Genomic DNA, 20,553 nt, shown 5'->3' on the forward strand with positions numbered 1-20,553 from the left:
TGATTATTTTTCTATTTTTTGTTTTTCTCCTTTTTTTTTCCTTTCTTTCTCTTATCCATCTTATCGACGCTTATGGGATGAAAATTACGCTGGTAAATTCGGACGGTATCCATTCGCGGTATCGTCGTAACAGTTTCATCGATAGTCTTCGGCATAGATTCAATACCGGAATGAATTAGGAGTGATGTATACTTATACGGGCGGAAAGTTTAATCGTAATCTGCACTCTGAACGGAACACGCCTTATCGTAGTCAATCGCCGGTTAATCGGCACTGCGGATTTTATATATACGTGTATTGCATACACGGTATATATTTACGCAAGACAGGTGTTATCATTGTGAACAGCCGATTCCATTGGAACAGAAGATATTGAACGATGTGCGTATTTTTATATGTATGTATATTTACGCCTGAACTGATTCTTTGTTGCAAGAATCGAAGAGAGGATGAAAAAGCGGTTAGCTTGCTCTATCCCCATAAGATTCGTGCGAGTGATTTGTGTATGTGATATTCCTGAGTCATTTCTCTTTGGCGCTGCTGCTGCTGCTGCAGAGGGGACGATGATGATACAGTTGGCTGCAAACCGGAGTTTTACCTACACTGTACATTTAATCCACACGTACGTGCATCCTCCCTTTCGGAAAAGAATCTTATTCTTCGCCTGTGAATCCTCGCTAGCCAGCTTCAGACTGATGATCTTTTGTGCAAGCTCCGTTCTTCCTTTGTCTGATCCGATACTTTGGCCGGTAAGGAGGGAGAAAGAAGGGAGGTCTGATGTTTTTCGAACGGTTGATGGAAGCCCACGAGGGAGAGAAGGGAATTCAAGCCAGCCAAGTCAGCCATCGAGCCTGCTGTCTGCCTGTCAGACAACCCAAGGGTCGTGGGACTCTTCGGTCGCTTCGTAGGACCGAACGAACGAATGGGCAGAGGGACGATGAAAGAAGCGCAAAAGAACCGATAAAAAGAGATAGGATGCAAGAAAGAGATAGGATGCAAGAAAGAGATAGGATGCAAGAAAGAGAGAGAGAGAGAGAGAGAGAGGAATGCAACGGTGCAGGGTATCTGCCGCCAAGGTCAAAGCATCGCTCCTCGTCGACCACCTGGAATAAACTCGATTCGATTGTCGCTAGGCGTTCGTTGTTGAACGAAGAGCGGAGGTGTTAAGTGAACGTAAACAGTTCTTCGCCTGTATAATTCAGTCACGGGTGTCTTTCCATTTCCGCCAGTCGTGCAGACACGTGCAGCAGCAGCTTTGAGTGCCTTACACACCGAAGTTCGGAACGTGATACGTGATAACAAGAAACCAGAGACCAGGAACCCGAGGCTAGTATTAGGTGTAGTATGCATAATACCGTTCCTCTCGCGTATGGATGTTGAAACCGCTCTCGCAGCGTTAAAATCGGACTATGTAATACCAACTGGAAAGTTATTCCGGATACCTGCGCGTTCCAATGCTTTTCGGCATTTCGTTCTCGGCCAATGACCTCGCCTAGCCTAGAGACCAGGCAGTCTCGGTGTCGAACTGTGGAAAATAAAATGAAATAACAATTTGGTAAAGACGAAAAAACACTCACCAAACGATCGTGGTTCACTGCCGGCAATCAACGAGTCGCCTGTTTCTTCATACCAAAAAATGTACCACGGCTCACGGGTTAGCAAAAGTACTTTGCCACTTATTCCCGGAAGTGATGAAATCTCGATGACTTGTGACGCGAAACTGAGGACTCGTGGGAAATGTGCAGGTGAAAAATTATCGCGTTCTTCGTCCTTTGCTCGAGGGTTCGAATAAGCCTCAAAAAATATCACCTTGGAGAAGAAGAAGAAGAAGATAAAAATGTAATATTTCGTGGCTCAGACGTACCATAAAAATTGATTATTTTTTGCTCGTTATACAAGTCGCAGACAACCTTCGTCGCTTTCACGACTTGTTACAGTGTGTCCCGATCTAGACGAAATGGAGAGGAGATCGGTTTTCAAATATTTTTCTCTTATTCTTCACGAGTTACAGGGACTCCCGCAGAAACTGTATAAGGAACCAGCAGACCGCGGTTCTCTCGTCTTTGTCCTCGGAACGCGCTATCGGACGCACAATTTCGCCCCTGAGAGAAGTTCACGCTTCACAATGGACCCGTACGGCAGGCCCCTCGTCGAGCGATGCGGGTGCCGCTGGTCTCTTTCCTCCGGCTCCAAGCTCCAAAGGCCTCGACGACGTTGTCGTTGCTGCGGGTTCAAGGCTCTTGCCCTGGAACAGGGTACCGCTTTTAGACCCCTGACATGCGCAAAAGCAGCCTCTCAGGTACGCCACACGCTTTCTATGGACTGCAGGGAGAAAACGGCGCTGGTAACTGCAGAGCTTATTATGAGCCCTGGACCTATCGCGACGGGACCTTACGTTGGTGCTTCTTGGTCTTCATCGCGTGAACCAGTCGAGGGATCCGTTCGTTTCTAAAATGAAAAATCACTGGGAGTGTAAAATGGTCACGTTCGCCAGAATGTTGGTTTGACGGCGGCTACTTCGAATTGGCGCTGTTACGAGGAGCATGACGTAACCACTTCTCTTCAATTAGTTACAAGCTTCCTATGAGTGGATTGTGTTAAAGTCGTTGCAGGGTTCTGCGACTCCCCGATCGAGATCGTCGTTGGTACTTTCCATGCAGCCTCCTCTTGTCCACTCGAACAGCGGCACCAGACGCAATTTTTGGAACGCCTAACGGACGCCTGGTTGCTGGTCCCCCCTCCCGATACCCGGTGCCCCCTTTGTGAGCTGAAACGCGTTTTGTTAACTGCCATGCTACCACTTTCGGCGATGAATGAACCTAGGTGCGGTGATCACGATTCGCGACATTCAACCGAGCGAAAAGAGGAGGGGGATGAGACTTTGTTCGCGCCACGCCGCGCCGCGCGCACTGCGCGCGTGTTCCGTGCGCTGTAGTGGTTCTATTATTGGTAGCGTCCGGTGCTAGAGACGTCTCTCTAATCGAGACGGAGATGCGAACGGGGCCTTAGACCGCCAGATGGACAATTATAAGCGACCTACGGCCCATACAGTCCTCAAATCTACATTCCTACTTCTCTTTCTCTTCGCCGTCGTTCGCTTCCAGTCCATATTTCGTTGCCAGACTTTAAGGACAAAGCCCAATCGACCAAACGCGCTTGCCAAGTTTTCAACTCGGCGTGTGTTTGTGTGTGTGTGTGTGTGTGTGTGTGTGTGTGTGTGTGTGTGTGTGTGTGTGTGTGTGTTGGTTTAATGTCAGCTTGCCAACGATACACCGATTTTCACTTGCCTGGCTGCGCATAGCTCTGTGTGCGATGCTTTGCTGTGGTGGCTGTTCTCCGCTGCAGCGATCGTGGAATACTTTCACTGGATTCACGGCCACCAGACACGTTACACGATGCTAACACGATAGTACCGACCATATTCGTGCGTTCGATTCTACACACGCAACATGTGCACCGAATTATTATCTTGGCTTTTAACAACTTCTCGTATTCCTTCATCGTACATCTCGCTGATTTTCTTCCGCTGTGCTTCATTGTTCTCTACCGATCGGATCACTTCTTTACTGTCAAAGAGAATGTCGGAGAATTAGTGTCATGGTATTGCCTGACGGGGAAAAAACGAGAGACCGGGAATACACGGAAAATCCGTTAAAGCGATGTGGTTTGCTACTACAAACCGACCGTTGTGATTGAAAATATTTCGTCAGAGCGGAAATGTTGTTACAGGAAACAGAAGAGAACCGCATGATTTCGATCATTTTTTACCGATCCCAGTTCCATTCCTTAAAGTTCTGTCCTGTTGTTTGAAATATAGAAAATTCGCCTGCTTATAAATTTCATTGTGCGATAAAAGGATATTTCCGGCCTGAAGAATTAATTCAGGGAAAACTCGCCGTCGAGCGTTGGGCAGCGACGCTTCTCATCAAGAGGTATCATCGCCCAGGATAACGAAGCGTCGAGCCAAGTGTCAATGTCGCATGCGTCGCAGACATCCGGTGGAAGGACGCGCGGTGTAAAAACGTCCCATCCATCCCACCCTGAAAATTTTGTATGCCGTGTGGCAGAGGTATGCACCTGGCACGTGTGGCTAGTTCTGGCCCTCGGTCGCACATCCAGGAAGCGCGATGGTCACCGAGGACCCTTGTAGGAAGTACAAGTACCTCGTTGTCGCATGCAGGGTGCTTTGCTCGGCAGCTACTGTATGTGCTACGACAACGTCCACGATCAACGCGTAACGTTAAGTTACACTCGTTGCGTTGTGAAACGCGAGACCTTTGCGCGGGGAATTGCGGCGAAACTTCGTGGCTTCCGTTCGCTTCCCCCGCCCCTGCCTTGCCCTCTCCTCTGCCATGACTCCTCCGTCTCCCTCCTCTTCTCACTGTTTAAACCGTCGAGAGGGAACTACAGACCCTCCTCAAACTCATGCAGAATCATGCCCAAGACAAAGGAAACTTTGATGGGTACTCAAATTTTGCGTTCTATACGTATTCCAAGTGACACTGATCGTCAACGGAACTTCCATGTTCACGGGGAGATTAATGGCGGAATACGGATTCATAGGCAGTCACATTGTCATTGTTTATTTTATTTATTTAGTTTTTTCTAAATTATTGTGGTTTTTTTTTCGAGAGTCGAGTGTTAAGAACAACGACGAGAAACTAGGGTACAGCGATGAAGGCTTGTCTTCGACTATCATCATCCGTTTACGCATCGTCACATTATTGTAATAGTTCGCTTGATCAGTATCAATTCGGTACAACTTCATCGAACTTGATACACTTCAAGGCAGACGTATTATTGATTGAGAAGAAAAAACATGAGTGCGTAAATTGACACGATATTATCTCAGAAGCGATTAGTGGCGTTGGCGAAAATACGCATCGTTCGGTGCGACAGGTAGCTGGAGCGAGTGGAAAGTAGTTATCTGATCTCCTGGACAATGGACATTTCTGTAGGTTCGTCCTACCAACCAACAGAAATGAATATCCGATTCGATGTTACCGCGTACCGTGCATTTTTGTGAATGCACCATTCGTCGCTCGACAGTCGTTGGCAAATACTCTGAGAGGAGGTCGAGACAACGCGAGGTGTTTATTGGTGTGATCGAGTGACGCGTGTGTGCCAGACTCTTAGCTATTGAGTCGTAATTGACCTTGATCTTTGCTGGCCGAAGGAGTCGAGGAGAAATCAAGTTTCATCTGTAGGTATAATCCACGCCATGTGTGCGATGGTACAGATACGTTAGTTTGAAGCTCGCAATCGGGCGTTGACTAATTGGCCTCACATTGTTGCGTCTCACCGAGAGACTAACTAACGAGCCTTCAAACACTGCACGTTCATTTCGAAACATACGTAACATAATGGCATTATAATAAATTGGGTAACAATCCTCGGCGTATTATTGCCGACAGTTACTGCATTTCTCGCCGTTTTTCCCGCAGCCTTGGCGAACGTCGCGAAAAGCACGCTCGCCGCTGCATCAAACGCGTCTGCGTGAGGCATTATTCATTCGGCTTTACTTACATTCACTCTTTGGCGATCGCGCGGCAGCCTCCTCATATGTATGCCGATGTGTGTTACTCCGGTATAAATGGTGCGCTGCAGCAGGCTGTTGGGTCGGGACCAGACAAGGTCACGGCTACCAAGCGCTGCTAGCGTTGCCGCCATCTTGGGAATGTGTGCAAATCAAGAACAAGAACAACAACAATTACGATGATAATTCGTTGGCGGTTAAGCATTCTCGCGGCAACTGCGGCAACTGCAGCCGCAAATTATTCGGGAGGAATTCTTGCGACGCGATTCCAAAATCGGCATCAAGTTTGGAAGTCCCGTGATCTGGATGTACCCCGTGTCCTCTCCCGATTTAATTCTCTTCACCACTTCGGGAGTTAAGGGAGAGACAATGGTGATTGTCTTCGACCGTTTACAGCCTAATTATGTGAACACGGTTTCAGGAGGAGGAGGACTGAGGATTAACAATGATTCCGTTGGTAACAATGTACATTGTTCATTGTCTAGCATCACGGTTAGGTATAAGTAGTTTCTTTAGTGTTTGACCGCGCGTTCCGCAGGACTCCGCGCCTTCGTCCGACGTACGTGTCACCGGTTTTACGCGATATGAACGCGTCTGAAATTTCAACCTCTCGATCGCAGTCGCGATGAGGAGGTTGTACAAAAGTTGCCAACGCTAAAGGATACGCGTGTCGCGATTTGCCAACTTGAACGCTTCTTCAAAGTTCTAGCGAACTACACGCGACGAGGAATCGAGACTAAGTCACGTCGTCGAGGAGAGGTAAAAAGGTATAGAAAAAGCAAAAGACGAGGAAAAGAACATGCGCAAGGTGCGTGCGTGCATCGAATACGATACAGGATGCCAGACGTAGATGTGCGTATGCCTTGCTTGCCAGAGTGAAGGGGGAACCGCGTCGCAACGATTCAACGCGCCAGAAACCCGCGCAATCGCGCACCTTTCAGTTTTCCTTCGACGGAAGGTGAAACCTTGATAAAATCTTCGACATCTGGACGGATCCTATTTGATCGCAGCCGGTCGTACGGACGGATGGACGGACGAACGTTTCGTCATCACCGCACAAAAGTTGTTTCTCGCCAAATTTGTATCGCTGGGTTTGTAATAATACGTCGGTCGTCGATTATACGCTGTCGGTAGATTAAACAGAGAACGTATTGCTAAGGTCGAGCGGACAATTTGAACGTCTGAGATATAAAATTATCGCACGCCCTTGGAACTGCGAAATTCGCAGGGCTCGATCGGGTTTTTTTCCTTCCACACCGGCAAAGTTACATTTAATTAATGCGGTATATCGCAGGTTCTTTCCTTTCTCCCATTTTTTGCTAAGTAACTGGTCCGTGGAGGTTGTAATATTTCACTTGAATTTGCACATTGATCTCATCCGGATGTTATACGTGTGATTATAACTGGTGTACGCGGGTACATGACGTTGGTTTTTACGAAGCAATCTCTTGAAATTAGTCGTCGGAACAAGGTCGCGTATAGGTAGTAAGTCAGTACTTGTCGTCGTCGTCGTCGCCGTCCGTTGGCGCGTGTCAGGTGTGTAAAAATGTCGACGACGATCGGACCGAGTATGTGTTTAATGTATTTATAAATAAGGCACACACGTGTAGCGTGGGGGGTATAACGACGAATGTAATTGTCGAAGAAGAGGTTATCCGAAGGATAAACCGATCCAACTACGGCTACTTCGCGAGTGAGTGTCGGCGTAGTTGTAGTATTTTCCATGTATTAAACACATGGTACATTTTCCGATTTCTTTGAAGCTGAACTCGACGTGGTTCGCTCGCTGCTGTCGCATATATGCGGTCATGTTGCGAAATATCTATAACCCGACCCGACCATGTTTTGAAACGTTCTCTGATTCACGGCAGTCTCCTTTTTAATCGTTATGCACTTTTTTTTTTTTTTTTTTTTTATACGCAGGCGCATGTTTGCCGTGACAAACAGCTGGTCGACGTCTGTCTTGCATGACTTGATAGTCGACCGGGTATTCTCCTCGGGCAATCACGCACCTTACATTTTTATCAGTTTTTTCACACACCCCTTTCTGTGCGCTGCATTCCAACTTTCATATTCTGAAGCCTTTTAAACATACCCGGATTTGGCCCGAAATTGTGATTCCCCGACTGCAGTGGTACGAATATTCGTTGGATCAAAGAATCGGAACACCTTTGTTTCGAGTTAAGAATTGATCCTTGAAAGTTTCCAAGTCCGTTTTTGCTATGCAGATTACGCGCGCAGAGCGTGGGATGGCGTGGTAAAATGTAATACAGTAAAAATATCGATTATATGTATTTTAATCTGAAGGTATTGTCTCGTCAATTTCAATTGAGTTTGAAGCGTCTGGTGCTGGGAGTGGCTTTGCTGTCGCTGTTATTGTTAAGGGAGTGGTGAGATGAGATTGACGCATTCTTTCTAACTCTACAATCTCTCCATTAATCGTGCATTGCTACACGGTCACAGCGTTAAGGCGGCCCATCATCAGGCCCCGTTGTTTCAATTGGGCCTTTTGTGCACGCAGCCGGCTGACAGGTGCGAGAAGCCCGTCCGCATCAGCTGTTATGAAACGACGAACTCGACGATGTAATATCCATTGTACGTACCGCTTCCTGACGTTTTTCAATTGGGAAGCTATGAAAATTTTTGTCAGATTGAAGCCGAAGTGAAATGTTGAAATTACTCTTCTTCTCGGAGAAATTATTTTGGAATCTTGGTTGGTACCACCTTACCTCGTGTATTACAAACGGGGGACACGCGATACGAATTTAGAGTTAAATCGACGTGCTCGAGCCACTCGCATCGCGTGATACCAAATCGGACCAATACGGGAAATAGGATATGGAGGAATTATGGGAATTACCGTATTGGGTATACCTTTACCAGCCCTCCACCCCTTCCGTCCCTGCCTGCACCTTTATTTACGGTGCGTGTCGAAGGGTTGGCACTAATGTTCGTACGTTCGTTCCTTCGTCGTTCTTCGTGCTATTCGATATGTACATAACACCGTGTATAAACTGTGCTTCGAATACCTGGCATGTTGTTTGATCAATTATTGTCCCTATAATTCGATTCAAAATTGAGCGAGACTTGCAGGCTTGGCGCTTTGCAGAGTTTCTGCGGTTTACCTTCGCTCTTGACATTCTGACGTCATTGTTGCTTTTGTATATTGTTGAAATGCGGTCAGTGCGAAATACTTGAGAGAAAAAATACTGCCCCGCACTGGGGAAACGACGATAATTTCCAGCACGTTTTGCATATGTGACAATTAAGAAGCGAAGGAAACCGTCGATGAACGCAATGAATTTCCTGGAATTATTAGACACATCTTATTTTTCGCAAGAATTAAATTGAGGTTTTTAAGATTACTAATTTGTTTTCAAGATTGATGAAACACGACCGAGTATTGCAAGGCTGTGTACAATTAATCGCTGATGCAACACACGGAAAAAATATTATAAATCCGACTGAAAAGAACCTTCTATTGAAACAACTAATTACGGTTAGTTTAAAAATCATTATTAATCGCTCTATGTTGCACCTGATTGCACAGATTTGAGAGCAGCAATTTTTAACCGTTACCCGATACTAACACACGCTTAATAACTCAAAGAATAATTGACTCGCGGCAAAGTTACATGTTTCTACGCTTTCAAACGTTGGACTATAGTCATATATAACAACTGCAACTCCGTCGTACTTTATTTACTTGAAAGTTTTATAAATCGACGCGAATGACACCTGTCAACGGAGATTTAATCTCTTACATTTCTGCACCTGTGTCAGTATGTAGTTTTGCCGCTGGCCTATACCTCTGGGTTGTTTGAAATGGGGTTAGTTGTAAGATTTGCAAAGTGGGGAGGGAGAAGAAAAATTGCCTTCGCATATTTTCCCCTCGCGATCGAATTCGCTCGTATAAATAAAGTAAAAACATGCAGGTATTATATATCGCTTTCAACCAACAGTGACGGTTGGTTTAATCACATCGTGCGCGACGCATTTAATCTCTAGGTACAAGTAATTAAAAATTTATCTTTGAAAAATCAAACGTCGGTCCCATGAGTTTTTTTTTTTTTATTTTTATTTATGAGTAAGCGCGGCGAATTCCGTCAGTCGTAACCGTAACGCTTTAAATCTCGTTTCTTTTTTAAATACTCGACTTTTTTTTTTTCCCATCTCTTTTCTACTTCGCTTTTTATCAAATTCATTACATCCCTTCGACTGCATAGCGCTGCCCCTCGGCCCGGGGGTGAGGGACGTGGTGGTGAATCTATGGGGGTTTTTTTTGCGTCCTGTCGACCACCGTCCGACCGATGCGACGATCCCATTCGAACGCAACGGTTGGATATCTCTCAACAACAATACACGCGTACATGCATATACCTATACAGTGTATGCCTCGCGTCGGGGATTTTTCCCGGGGTATTTTTGCCGCTCGAGTCGCGAGGGGGGCGGGGGTGCCGGGAACTTGGGGGTTGTGGGGGTGGTTCTGGATGGTTCGGGACGCGGCGGCGGTGCCGAGGGGAGTCGCCGATCAATACCGCAGCCAGACGCGCCCCTGCCACAGTCCCATGCTTTTTCACCCAGCCCAAAACCCACTGGCGGTTCCGTGGCATTTTTTTTCACTGTCTGTTATTTTTTTTCAGCTTTTTCTTGATTTTTTATTTATATGTTTATTTGTTTTTTTTTTTTTGCCTTTTTTCAAATCCGCGTCGAAAACAAGATTGGAGAAACTTTTTTTTTATAATTATCGTCAATTCGCTGTTATCGGAATGCATCGTGTCGCGCGAAACTGAAGGGAACGGATAATCGTCTTTCAACTCGTTGATAGGTGGAAAAAATTTTGCAGGGTTGCATATCGCTGGACTGTAGAATCGGATGATTTTTTTTTTTTTCAATTTTCTTGGAACCGCAATTGCGTCGTAAATGGAAAATATATCTGGCATAATGATCTAATTTTCGTATTGGAACTCTGCGCGGAAAGTTATCGTGTAAACTTTTTTACACTTATCGGAAATCCAATCTATGTATTCGTGCGAAGTTGATTGCGTTTGCGTTTGGTTTGGTGCAACGAATAGAAGAAGAAATGGAAGACGTGAAGGTAACAATGTCTTGACTTTGAATGGTTTACCCTTGTACGGAGGAAAGCTCTCGTACGTACTGTTCAGAGGTCGAAAACTATTCGACAACTGTATCTGTTTGTACGGTGAAAACTTGGTCTGGCCACTCTGCTGATAGAGTGAGAAAGAGAGAGAGAGAGAGAGAGAGAGACAGAGAATGACAGAAAAGCTCGCAAAAGTTTGCAACTTGTCTATTCCAAAACTATTTCACGCTATAGTTTTAAACTTATTAACCATCGATTACTGCGTGCGGTTCATCGCAAGTTGAAAGTTTGAATCCTTCCGTTACGTTCTATCAGATATTCCAGTCACCTAGAAAACTTTGAACACATTGAAGCCAAAAAAACATAAAAAATTTCACTTAATCGTAAGATAATATCAAATTTTGAAATAAACGTGAGTTCGTCACAAAAACTTCACGATGCAAACTCACGACGCGGGCCATATTTTCACGCGTATTTAATCCTGTCTTGACTCTGTTCTTCGCTTTCGCAAATATTCACTTGTATCCGCACTTCATATGCGAGGAAATGATCTGCCGATAAGATGGCTCGTTTCTCGTACACGTTTACGACTATTGGAAAACATGAATTTCATTACGGTTAAACGGTGATTGGAAATTGTCGGTGTATATTCCTTAACGACACGGCTACTGTACACTATATGGAATAACTGTTGCAAAAATATCTTTCGAGTTTCGACCGAGGCTCTTATCTAATCTGGTTGCACCGCATACTTTTGAGGCAGAGCCTCGTGCGGCTGAAGCTAAACTAACGATATAAGCGCAACGGTTTTAACTTGTAAATGGAATGACGTTAGCTGTTGGGACTTTTATCGCGGAGTTTAGACAACCGATGACGACGACTAAGGCAAGCTTTGAGGTCGCAGATTTTACCCGTTTCCTTCTTTTAATCGCCACGGTCTGGATAAACCCTGCCCCTGACTGTGGCAAAGTTGACCGGAATTGTTGGCCACTCGGTATCCGTGACCGGAAGTGAGCGCTGACGGAAGTAGCATGACCTCTGTTCGAGTCACTGTAACAGCAACGGCAGGCTAGCCGGTTTGTGTCAGCCGAGTGATACTCCTGTTAGTTGCAAATCGCGCATGCATCGGTGCAGCCCTATCTGTTCAATGCCGTACTATCGGCTCCGATCTCTGATATTCTCTCTTACGCGAATCGTATTCTGCAACGACGCGTTTCAACCACGTGATTGTCGTTCGATGCCTTTAATTTATGATAATAGTCTCAGGTACATCGACCCTCTACCCTTATTTTTCACCCCCTTCATCCATGGAGCGACCGTGCAAATCCGGAAACCTACAGCTGGTGTGTGATCCTTGTTCATTTAGAGACGTGTGTGTACGATGTCTGTACGTAATGCAACATACCGGGTGCTTCTCTTAGAATGAAACACGCGAGGAAAGTTCAGTTTAATATCGACCAAAGTAAAAATAGTATGGGTCTCTGAAACTGATTGTTAGTATTTACTGGAAACACAAACTCTTGCTTTTGAAATTACAGTAACGCGTTGTCCGTGAATATAGTTTTTTTTTTTTTTAATTCACTTTTTCCTTAAAACTCAATCAGAACACGCAAATTCATAGTTTTAGTGTCGTTCTTTAAAACAAATACAATGTATAATGTAATATTATAAACCCTTCGGTAACAAATTTATATGAAAGTTTGTCATTTGGCATTTTGCTATGCGACCTCTCAAAGTTGCGAGATGCTCGCCGTCCCGTTTATGGACGGATATTGGTGCAAGATGTGGCTGTCGCAAGCACGCGAAGTCCAGACGTGGTCAAGGTAACAAAATCTGGCCCAGAAGTGTATTATAGAGAGTGAGTGAGTTGACATTTGTCCCTGATATTTATCTCACTGCTATTATACGTACAGTCTCTTTACACAAGACTGTGATGTTAGTTTTATCCTATTTTCACCAGATTTTTCTCGTCTGTCCGATCGTTTGGTTATTCCATATATTTTTGGTACAGTTTAATGAAAATTCTAGATGCCTTAGGGAGTTCAAACATGCCGAATAACGAATCTGCCGTACAATGCCACAATGTCGAACCGATCGTAAGCGAGGTGCATCATTGCGAAAAGAGTAGTAAAAAAAAAAGGAAGACGAAACAAAAAAAAAAGTTAATTGCTCACCTTTCACTTACCACAGACGAGTTGATTCGATTCGCAATCAGCAATCTAACGGAACCTTTGCACGGACTGTTGTTTCACTTTTTTTTTTTTTCAATTTATTTCTTCATTCATTTTCTTCTCTATACCGTCTCGACACCGCATATAGCGTTTCTCCTATTTTTTATGATTAAACTGAAATTTTAACGCTTCGTTAAAGAAACTTCTCATTCGGTACAGTTTATTTGTAATTTTTTTTTTCAAAAGTATGCTATGTACCCAATTATTAAACGATTTCACAACATTCGTCTTTATTTCCTATAGGCTTTTAGCTTATTTTAATTTTATTTTTATCATTTAAAAGAGGAAATATATAAAGTGGAAAAAACTTATGAAGAACGATTGTCCGTCCCGGTCTTTTCATTCTCCAAATGGCATTCTATGTAATATTATATGTACCAAAGTTTCGCGTCTTGATCTTTTCTGCGAAGAAACTTTCCGTAACAAAATTCGACACCGTTGCAGCTAAAACCAGGAGAAAACTCCGCTCTAGGATAATATAAAAACCTTCTGACGTGGGCTAACTTTGTCGGACAATATGGTGATTCGTTTGAAATACCGTACAACAATAGATAACTTTCAACAATGAAAAATCTGTGACGTACGTTACACCTGATCTCGCGTATTAAATTCAACGCATAACAATGTAACCTGCGAACGCTCAGGTGTAGTTGAAATTTGCACGTATAACGTAGTGAAATGATATGGATATAAACTTGCTGTATACCCGATGTAATCAAAGTCTCGAATTGCTTCTGTATAAATCGCGGATGGCAAAATACCGCGTGCTTTGTAACACGTGCTGCATGCACAGAATCCACCTTCGCTGTACGTGCAGTGAGAAAATATTTACCGATGTTGCGTGGTAACATTGATTAAAGCGAGCTTACACTGTGAATCATTGGAGATGAAATTTCAACTTGGAATCATCAATTTTTAGTCGTGCAACTTGAGCTCGATTGCATAAAAAATTGAGCCAAAGCTAGCATCTAGAGTTAGCAACCAAACGTGTTGGATTTTTTGTAAATATAAAAATGCCGTTCAGTTTTATCCTGATAATTCTATAAAAGTATCGGAGATTCACGGTATTTCACAAAATTTTATTATTTGGTCTTCAACTCTACCCTATTCGATTGAACATCAAACGTTTGGCTGTTAATTCCAGCTGCTAGGTTCAGCCTCGTGCATAAAAAGTCTCCTACAGTTTTACGTATACGCTTGAGTTTGTCAACTATGTTTAAGTGCCGATGCAACACATTGTTAAATAAATTTTCAACGGATTACATATGAATCGCAAGAGCTCTAAATGTGAAGGTTGTAATCCATTTAAAATAAAAATGACAGTACGTTGCCTTTTTTGCATTTTAAATCTTGAATTTTTTATCGGCTTGTACAATACATCCTTAAAAACGACCTATAACATAATCTTCGTTAATAACGTGTTACAGCTGTTGACTTACGCGATGGTTGAATTTAGAAAGGTTACGGGTCGTCTTGACACCTGGATATTGCGTCTGTTATTACAGGCAACTACCCACATTAACCCGGCATAGCAATGTATATACTGACGTTTGTTTTTTCGACCATTGTTACAGGTATAAAGCGAGTCGTTGCGTTAGCGGGGGCGGAAGCCGCGGCAGCGGGGCAACTGGGGCAACTGGAGGAACCGGGGGAAGCGGGGGTCTTGGAAGCGGGGGGGCGGTAGGAGGCCGCGGAGGGGGAGGAGGCGGAGGAGGGGGAGGCGGAGGCGGAGGCGGAGGCGGAGGAGGCGGGTTGGACGGGGGTGCTACGCCACCGGCCACCGGGTATCACCACCACCACCATCACCACACAACTACGACGACGACGACGACGACGACGACAGGGACACGCCACCACAGACACAAGCTGCCCGCGGGGAAGCTGTGCAGCGATCACCGTCACCACCCTCACCATCACCGGCATCATCCCCACCATCGATCCCACCACCGTGGCATGAACATGGGCCAAAAGATTTCAGGTCAGATTATATATTCGATTGGGTTTAAGAAACTTTTCCGATCCGTATTACGGTGGCTCGGATTTATACGTTATACGTATGGTTTTATTTGCGGTATCATGAAGAGCTAGTCACCCCTGAGGAAATCAACACGGAAAATAACCACAGTTTTATAAATTAGATTTAGTGTGTACCCGCGCGCGTTTCGAAAAGTCGCGTAGCTTGGAATCGAATCGGAGATGTGATTTTTTGCCGCAAATCGAGGAACGCAATTAAACTTGGATGATATGTTTCAGCGTGTTATGTATGATATGACGATGTTCGAATTGGAAACAGCGTATATACGACGGACGGGATTGCATTTTGAAAGTTGCGATTGACCCTAACATCGTATTAAAGTTTCCAAACGTATGTGGTTGAATTTACGATGCACGAACTGTTGAAAATTTTTTTTTTTTTTTTTTTTTTATTCTATCGAACAGAGATCAGTCGACGAGTTGTACCTTTGTGAAAGTTTTTCCGTTGTTACGTACTACGTATAACAATACATACGTAGACGATGCATCATAGAAGGAGGATGTAGAGCGCAAGAAGGATCGGTGTTAATCTTAGTCGACATCAAGGGCTGCCTTGACACCTTCCAGCTGTGGTGTCGTATCGAAGAATTTACGATTGCGGCGAGGATCAGGGCCTAGTTTATTATACCCCAGAAATCGAGATGGGCCACGGGGTCAGAGCTTGGGGGGGGGGGTTGGGTTCGTCGGGGCCTCGAAAGAGACTTCTGCACGGAGGGTTGGCTACCCTCCACGGCCGAAGGTTCGACCCTTCGAACCTTTCAGACCGCAGAGACAGCTGCGCAAGCAAGTACCGCACTTCAGCCTCCCTGTATTTCCTTCTCGCCCTGCAGCCTTCGGCTCAGACGTCGACCTTCTTCTTCCAAAGAGATATATTATACGTTATACTACGGTTTCCGAGGGATCTCGAGAACCACGAGTTCCCGGCTTCTTTACCCCGAGGGCGGGATTCTACGAGACACTTTCCTGATGTACAAACTCACGGACGGAGACCTGTGCAATCGTGCCACTGTACCTTAGTTTTCCTCGATTCACGTCCTGCCCTAAATTCTCATATATCAGGTATTTTGAATCCTTGTTATACTTTCTCTCGGGTGGTTCTTGAACAGTTTGTTGTTACTGTGTATTAAATTAATTCTACTACAGATAGGTATTTTTTCACATCTTTTTTGACTAAGCTATCATGCTGTGATTTCTGTTTGTTCCTTTACCACGGAATTTCATTGGTCACCCTCAGACCGTAACCGCAATCGATTCTTCCGTTACGTCCCAGCCGATAATCACGGCGATATCGTCTCTGCGTCGTAACTTACTGACGTGCAATCGCCATAAAAGAGCTCTTCCAAATCGATCTACACAGTTAACACCATAGTTAACAATACTTTTCTATTGACAATTCTCACAGATCATACCATATTTTATTTTACAAACCCTGCTCACATCTACGCTCAAATCTACGAGCAACTTATACATAAATTTCACATTTAACTATTATATCTTTGAAACGCATGATCAGAATTCGCAAACCTCGGAGTAACGAATAGCCACGATAGTGATTGTGATGGTTGGCACGACCCACAACAACCCAATTCCTGATTTAGACAAGCTGAATGAGAAATCGACACGAGCGGATCATCGAAGTTCGTGAACCTGGAGACAACGAGGTCTGTAAGTCGAGCTTGACAACGCAGTAACACTTCCTACCCAGCAACAATTTCTCGCCAAACGTACAACACAAATTGTCGATTATTTCCCATTTCATTCGCTTTTGCGATCGCGGTGGTACAGGTTTCGTTTCATCGTCGGTGCAACTGAAGGATTGACAAATTTTTTGCCGTATCAGAAACACCGGTCGTCATCTTGACGACTATCGTAGATGAAATGTCACCAACTTCCTCGATTTGGCGCCCATGGACAGGTGCTTGAAATATGGAAACGAGCGTGAATGCCTCCGCTGGTTCGTTTTACATACGCTCAAGTCGGAAAATATCTGGCATATCAATGAGACATAAAACAGGCGAGACTGAAGAAAAAGAAACATAAATCTAACGTATGCAGTATCGCATTGCGTGTCAGCCGTACGAGAGTCAGATATTTCAATTTCGGTCAAAAGTTCACTCCGATAAGTGCGTCTCGAAAAACGATAGAAGCGCGTTTGGCTCTTTCACGTTCCACCGAAAGCGAAACTCACGCATATACGTTGGGTTAAAATAACGTTAACGACGGCGCAAGCAGGGCACGTGGAAACGTGCAAAGGTGCGTATAGGTAGGTACAGGTACCGATATGTCGACAGTGATGTTTGCGCAGCCTTGTAATTGGCAGACTGTGTTTGCAAAATGAAGGCTCTCGACAAATATTCTACGCGCTGTAGTTTAAATGCTGACATTCCCGATCGGTGCATGTGTGACATAAATTCGGGACCTTCGGAACGATAGGTAAAGAGAGAGCGCGTATCGCACGTACATGGAATATATACCTTCGTCAAAAATATTGCAGTATTAAAGCGACGAACAAATAGCAATAGTCTGTATGTACTAGACCTACGTCTAAGCGACAGAATCATGGCAGCTGTGCATCTTTTTTTCCTCCGGTTTTTTGCGTCTCCATCCCTCTTTCTCTCTCTCTTTCTCTCCCTCCCCCTCACTCTTGGTCACCCTAATTCATGCATACGTGGAATTACAGGCGGCGTGAAGAGCGTGACACGTGACAGCGGTGCGGGAACTGGAGGCGGCGTAGGTGTTGTTGGCAGCGGAGCAGTCACGTACAAGCCTGTTGTACCCAGAGAACTGGCGCAGGATTTTTCGCGTCCAGCTCGCCTGGATGTCCTCCTCGACATGCCGCCCGCTTCGAGAGAGACGCAGATCAGTCATAGCTGGAACGCCGATGACCGTAGTCTCAATATATTCGTCAAGGTAGGTTTCGAAAAAATTCCCAGAATCCAGGATACCTTCGTCTTTCCCGGATGAAAATGACCCTTTTCACTCTTCTCAACATTCCGCAGTGTAGTAGGTTTTATCGGAGTTTAAAAAAAAATAAAAATTTCAGGATGACGACAAGTTGACGTTTCATCGCCACCCCGTAGCGCAGAGCACGGATTGCATACGAGGGCGCATCGGGTACACGAAGGGTCTCCACGTGTGGGAATTACACTGGAGTACGCGACAGCGAGGAACGCACGCTGTTGTCGGTGTGGCGACCGCGGAAGCACCCCTTCATAGTGTCGGCTACCAAAGTCTAGTGGGCAACAATCAGCTCAGCTGGGGTTGGGATCTAGGTAGAAACAAACTCTATCACGATGCGAAAAACAATAACGGAGTGACGTATCCTGCCCTTTTGAAACCGGATGAAACTTTCATCGTTCCTGACAAATTTCTGGGTGAGCTTTTTTTTTATCAAGTCTACTTTTCTTTATTCTCAATGTTTTCAAAGCTTTCGAGGATTTAACTGGCACAATTTCGAACCGTGCTTATTGAGTCTTGCGAAAGTAAATCGTCAAGTTTGGTCAATTTTGTAATTATAAAAAGGAATAGCAAACTTTTACGACAATAGTTAACGGGAGTACAATTTCAGTGGTCCTGGACATGGACGAAGGTACGTTATCCTTCGTTGTAGACGGTCAGTACTTGGGAGTAGCATTCAGAGGACTGAAAGGAAGAAAACTTCATCCGATAGTTTCAGCAGTTTGGGGACATTGTGAAATCACGATGAAATACATCGGAGGCCTTGATCGTGAGTCTCGGAGTAATATTTATTTCAAATCATTCATTACCGAACTTCGAAGAGAAGTAACTTCATCGCGCTTTCATTGAATTTACAGCCGAACCTCTACCCCTGATGGACCTCTGCCGGAGAGTAATTCGAAAACGGGTCGGTAAGCAGAGACTAGAGGTCAGAATCAACGAGCTAAGACTGCCCCAGGCAATAAAAACGTACCTCCTCTACCGGGACAGAAGGTAACCACAGAGTGATCTTCCGGCTTCATCTCGCATCAGCATCAGCAACTACGACCACGACACCAACAACCATGAAGTGACAGAGATAATAGATGATGATAGTACCATTGCCGATGATACGCAACGGGAAGCATTTACAGTAATCTCTCCCGCCTCTGATCGACTGAATCCTTAGAAAAAAGACCACGTGTGTCGCGAACGGTCATTAATCGACAAGACACACACGCCGCACCTAAAAACTGAATCGAAATTCCAAAGTTCTTTATTCTTTTTGTAATTTTGTTGTTTCTTTCTGTTTTTCGAGTTGGATTGGGTCAGGAGTTAGGTCAATCGAGGAAGATCGATTATTAATATTAAGTCTAGTCTGTCGTGTTTCTCTTTATAGTGTTCGATAATACGCATCAGCAGCACACAACGTGCGTAGGATCCTCTATACATATATATATACATACACACAAATATATATACATGTGTGTGTATGTGTGTGTGTATACGCATATATATATATACACGTGCATACACAGTTATATGGTATATATATATATATATAATCTTCCAGACGACTGTCTAAAATATCTAGACAGAAATGGTTAAAATAAAGTAAAACAAGAAGAAGAAATGAACTAACTAATAAGAAAAAGAGAATTTTCCTCTGCCAAAATTTATAGTATCAAAAATTGGGTTTATACACGTTGAAGAAATTGGAAAACAAAATGAATCAGCAACAGTTGCAAGTGTTGTCAGATAATTATAGTGGCATTAAAGGTCTTATGGAAAACAGTATCGATACCTACATCTACTGTAAAGAATTACTCTTCTTCCTTCGAACGCTTCGGAAAAAAAAAAAGAAAAAAAAGAAAGAAGGAAGTTAGTACACTTCGCCGAAGAGACAATGAAGAAAGAACAGATGAAAATTTGTTGGAAAAAAAAAAATACCCAGAAAAAAACTTTTAGAAAAAAAAAACATTAAATGAATTAATTGAAGAAACGTATGCACAAAAAGCTAAACTATTAGGTGATATTATTGTTTTATGTTGTCCTTACGATTAAAATCGTAGAGCATTTATTAATTGTTATTACACCAACGGGATTGCGTTGGACGCTTCACATCACATGTATCCGCGTTTTTTTAATTTTTTTGTTTAATACGTTGTTAGATTATAAAAGAAAAATGAAGATTTAAAAAACGAGAAAAGCCAAAATTGTAACGCGTTCGCGTAAAGGTGATGTGTGGGGCAGATCACAAGTAAAACCGGTTCGGGGGTGAGGGAGAGATACCAAAACACACGAACATTTTTGATCAGCAACTCGGCGGCGCTCCACGGTTGGCCAGTAAAATAAAAAGTTAGACTTAGTCGAGCCCGGATGCCGCAAAGCGCGAGTTTCTATAATCAAATGAACGACAAAAGAAGAAAAAACCAAACAGAATGACCCAAATAAAACCAAACTTTGTAATTTTAACGGGAATGACCAGCAACGACGAATAGTAGCGAGGGAAGAGAGTAAGAGAAGATGACAAAAAAAATTATGAAAAGAAATCTGTGTGTAGTAGTGTGACAACTGCAGCTGAAATCGCCTGAGCCACCTTTTCAACGGACTAAAATTTGTTTCAAGTATTTTATAAGTATGCTCTAGATGTAACTAACTGCAGTGGTAAATCTTAGCAAGGAGTCAAAAATGACGGGAGATTGAAGGAAATG

General features: G+C 44.0%; 1 protein-coding gene across 2 annotated transcripts in view; it reads left to right on the forward strand.

Annotated features, from left to right (window-relative positions):
- The window catches only part of LOC124224831 (protein gustavus), an 88,048-nt gene extending 68,224 nt beyond the window's left edge, over positions 1-19,824 (forward strand). For both annotated transcript variants that reach the window (XM_046637036.2, XM_069133087.1), the window contains exons 2-6: positions 14,443-14,846; positions 17,583-17,812; positions 17,946-18,276; positions 18,471-18,629; positions 18,718-19,824. In XM_046637036.2, the coding sequence (XP_046492992.1) occupies positions 14,443-14,846; positions 17,583-17,812; positions 17,946-18,276; positions 18,471-18,629; positions 18,718-18,857 (1,264 nt within the window). In that variant the 3' untranslated portion in view covers positions 18,858-19,824. The remainder of the gene's footprint in view (positions 1-14,442; positions 14,847-17,582; positions 17,813-17,945; positions 18,277-18,470; positions 18,630-18,717) is intronic.
- The last annotated feature ends 729 nt before the right edge of the window (positions 19,825-20,553 follow it).

Source organism: Neodiprion pinetum, chromosome 1 (assembly GCF_021155775.2).
Source record: "Neodiprion pinetum isolate iyNeoPine1 chromosome 1, iyNeoPine1.2, whole genome shotgun sequence".
Lineage (NCBI taxonomy): Eukaryota > Metazoa > Arthropoda > Insecta > Hymenoptera > Diprionidae > Neodiprion > Neodiprion pinetum.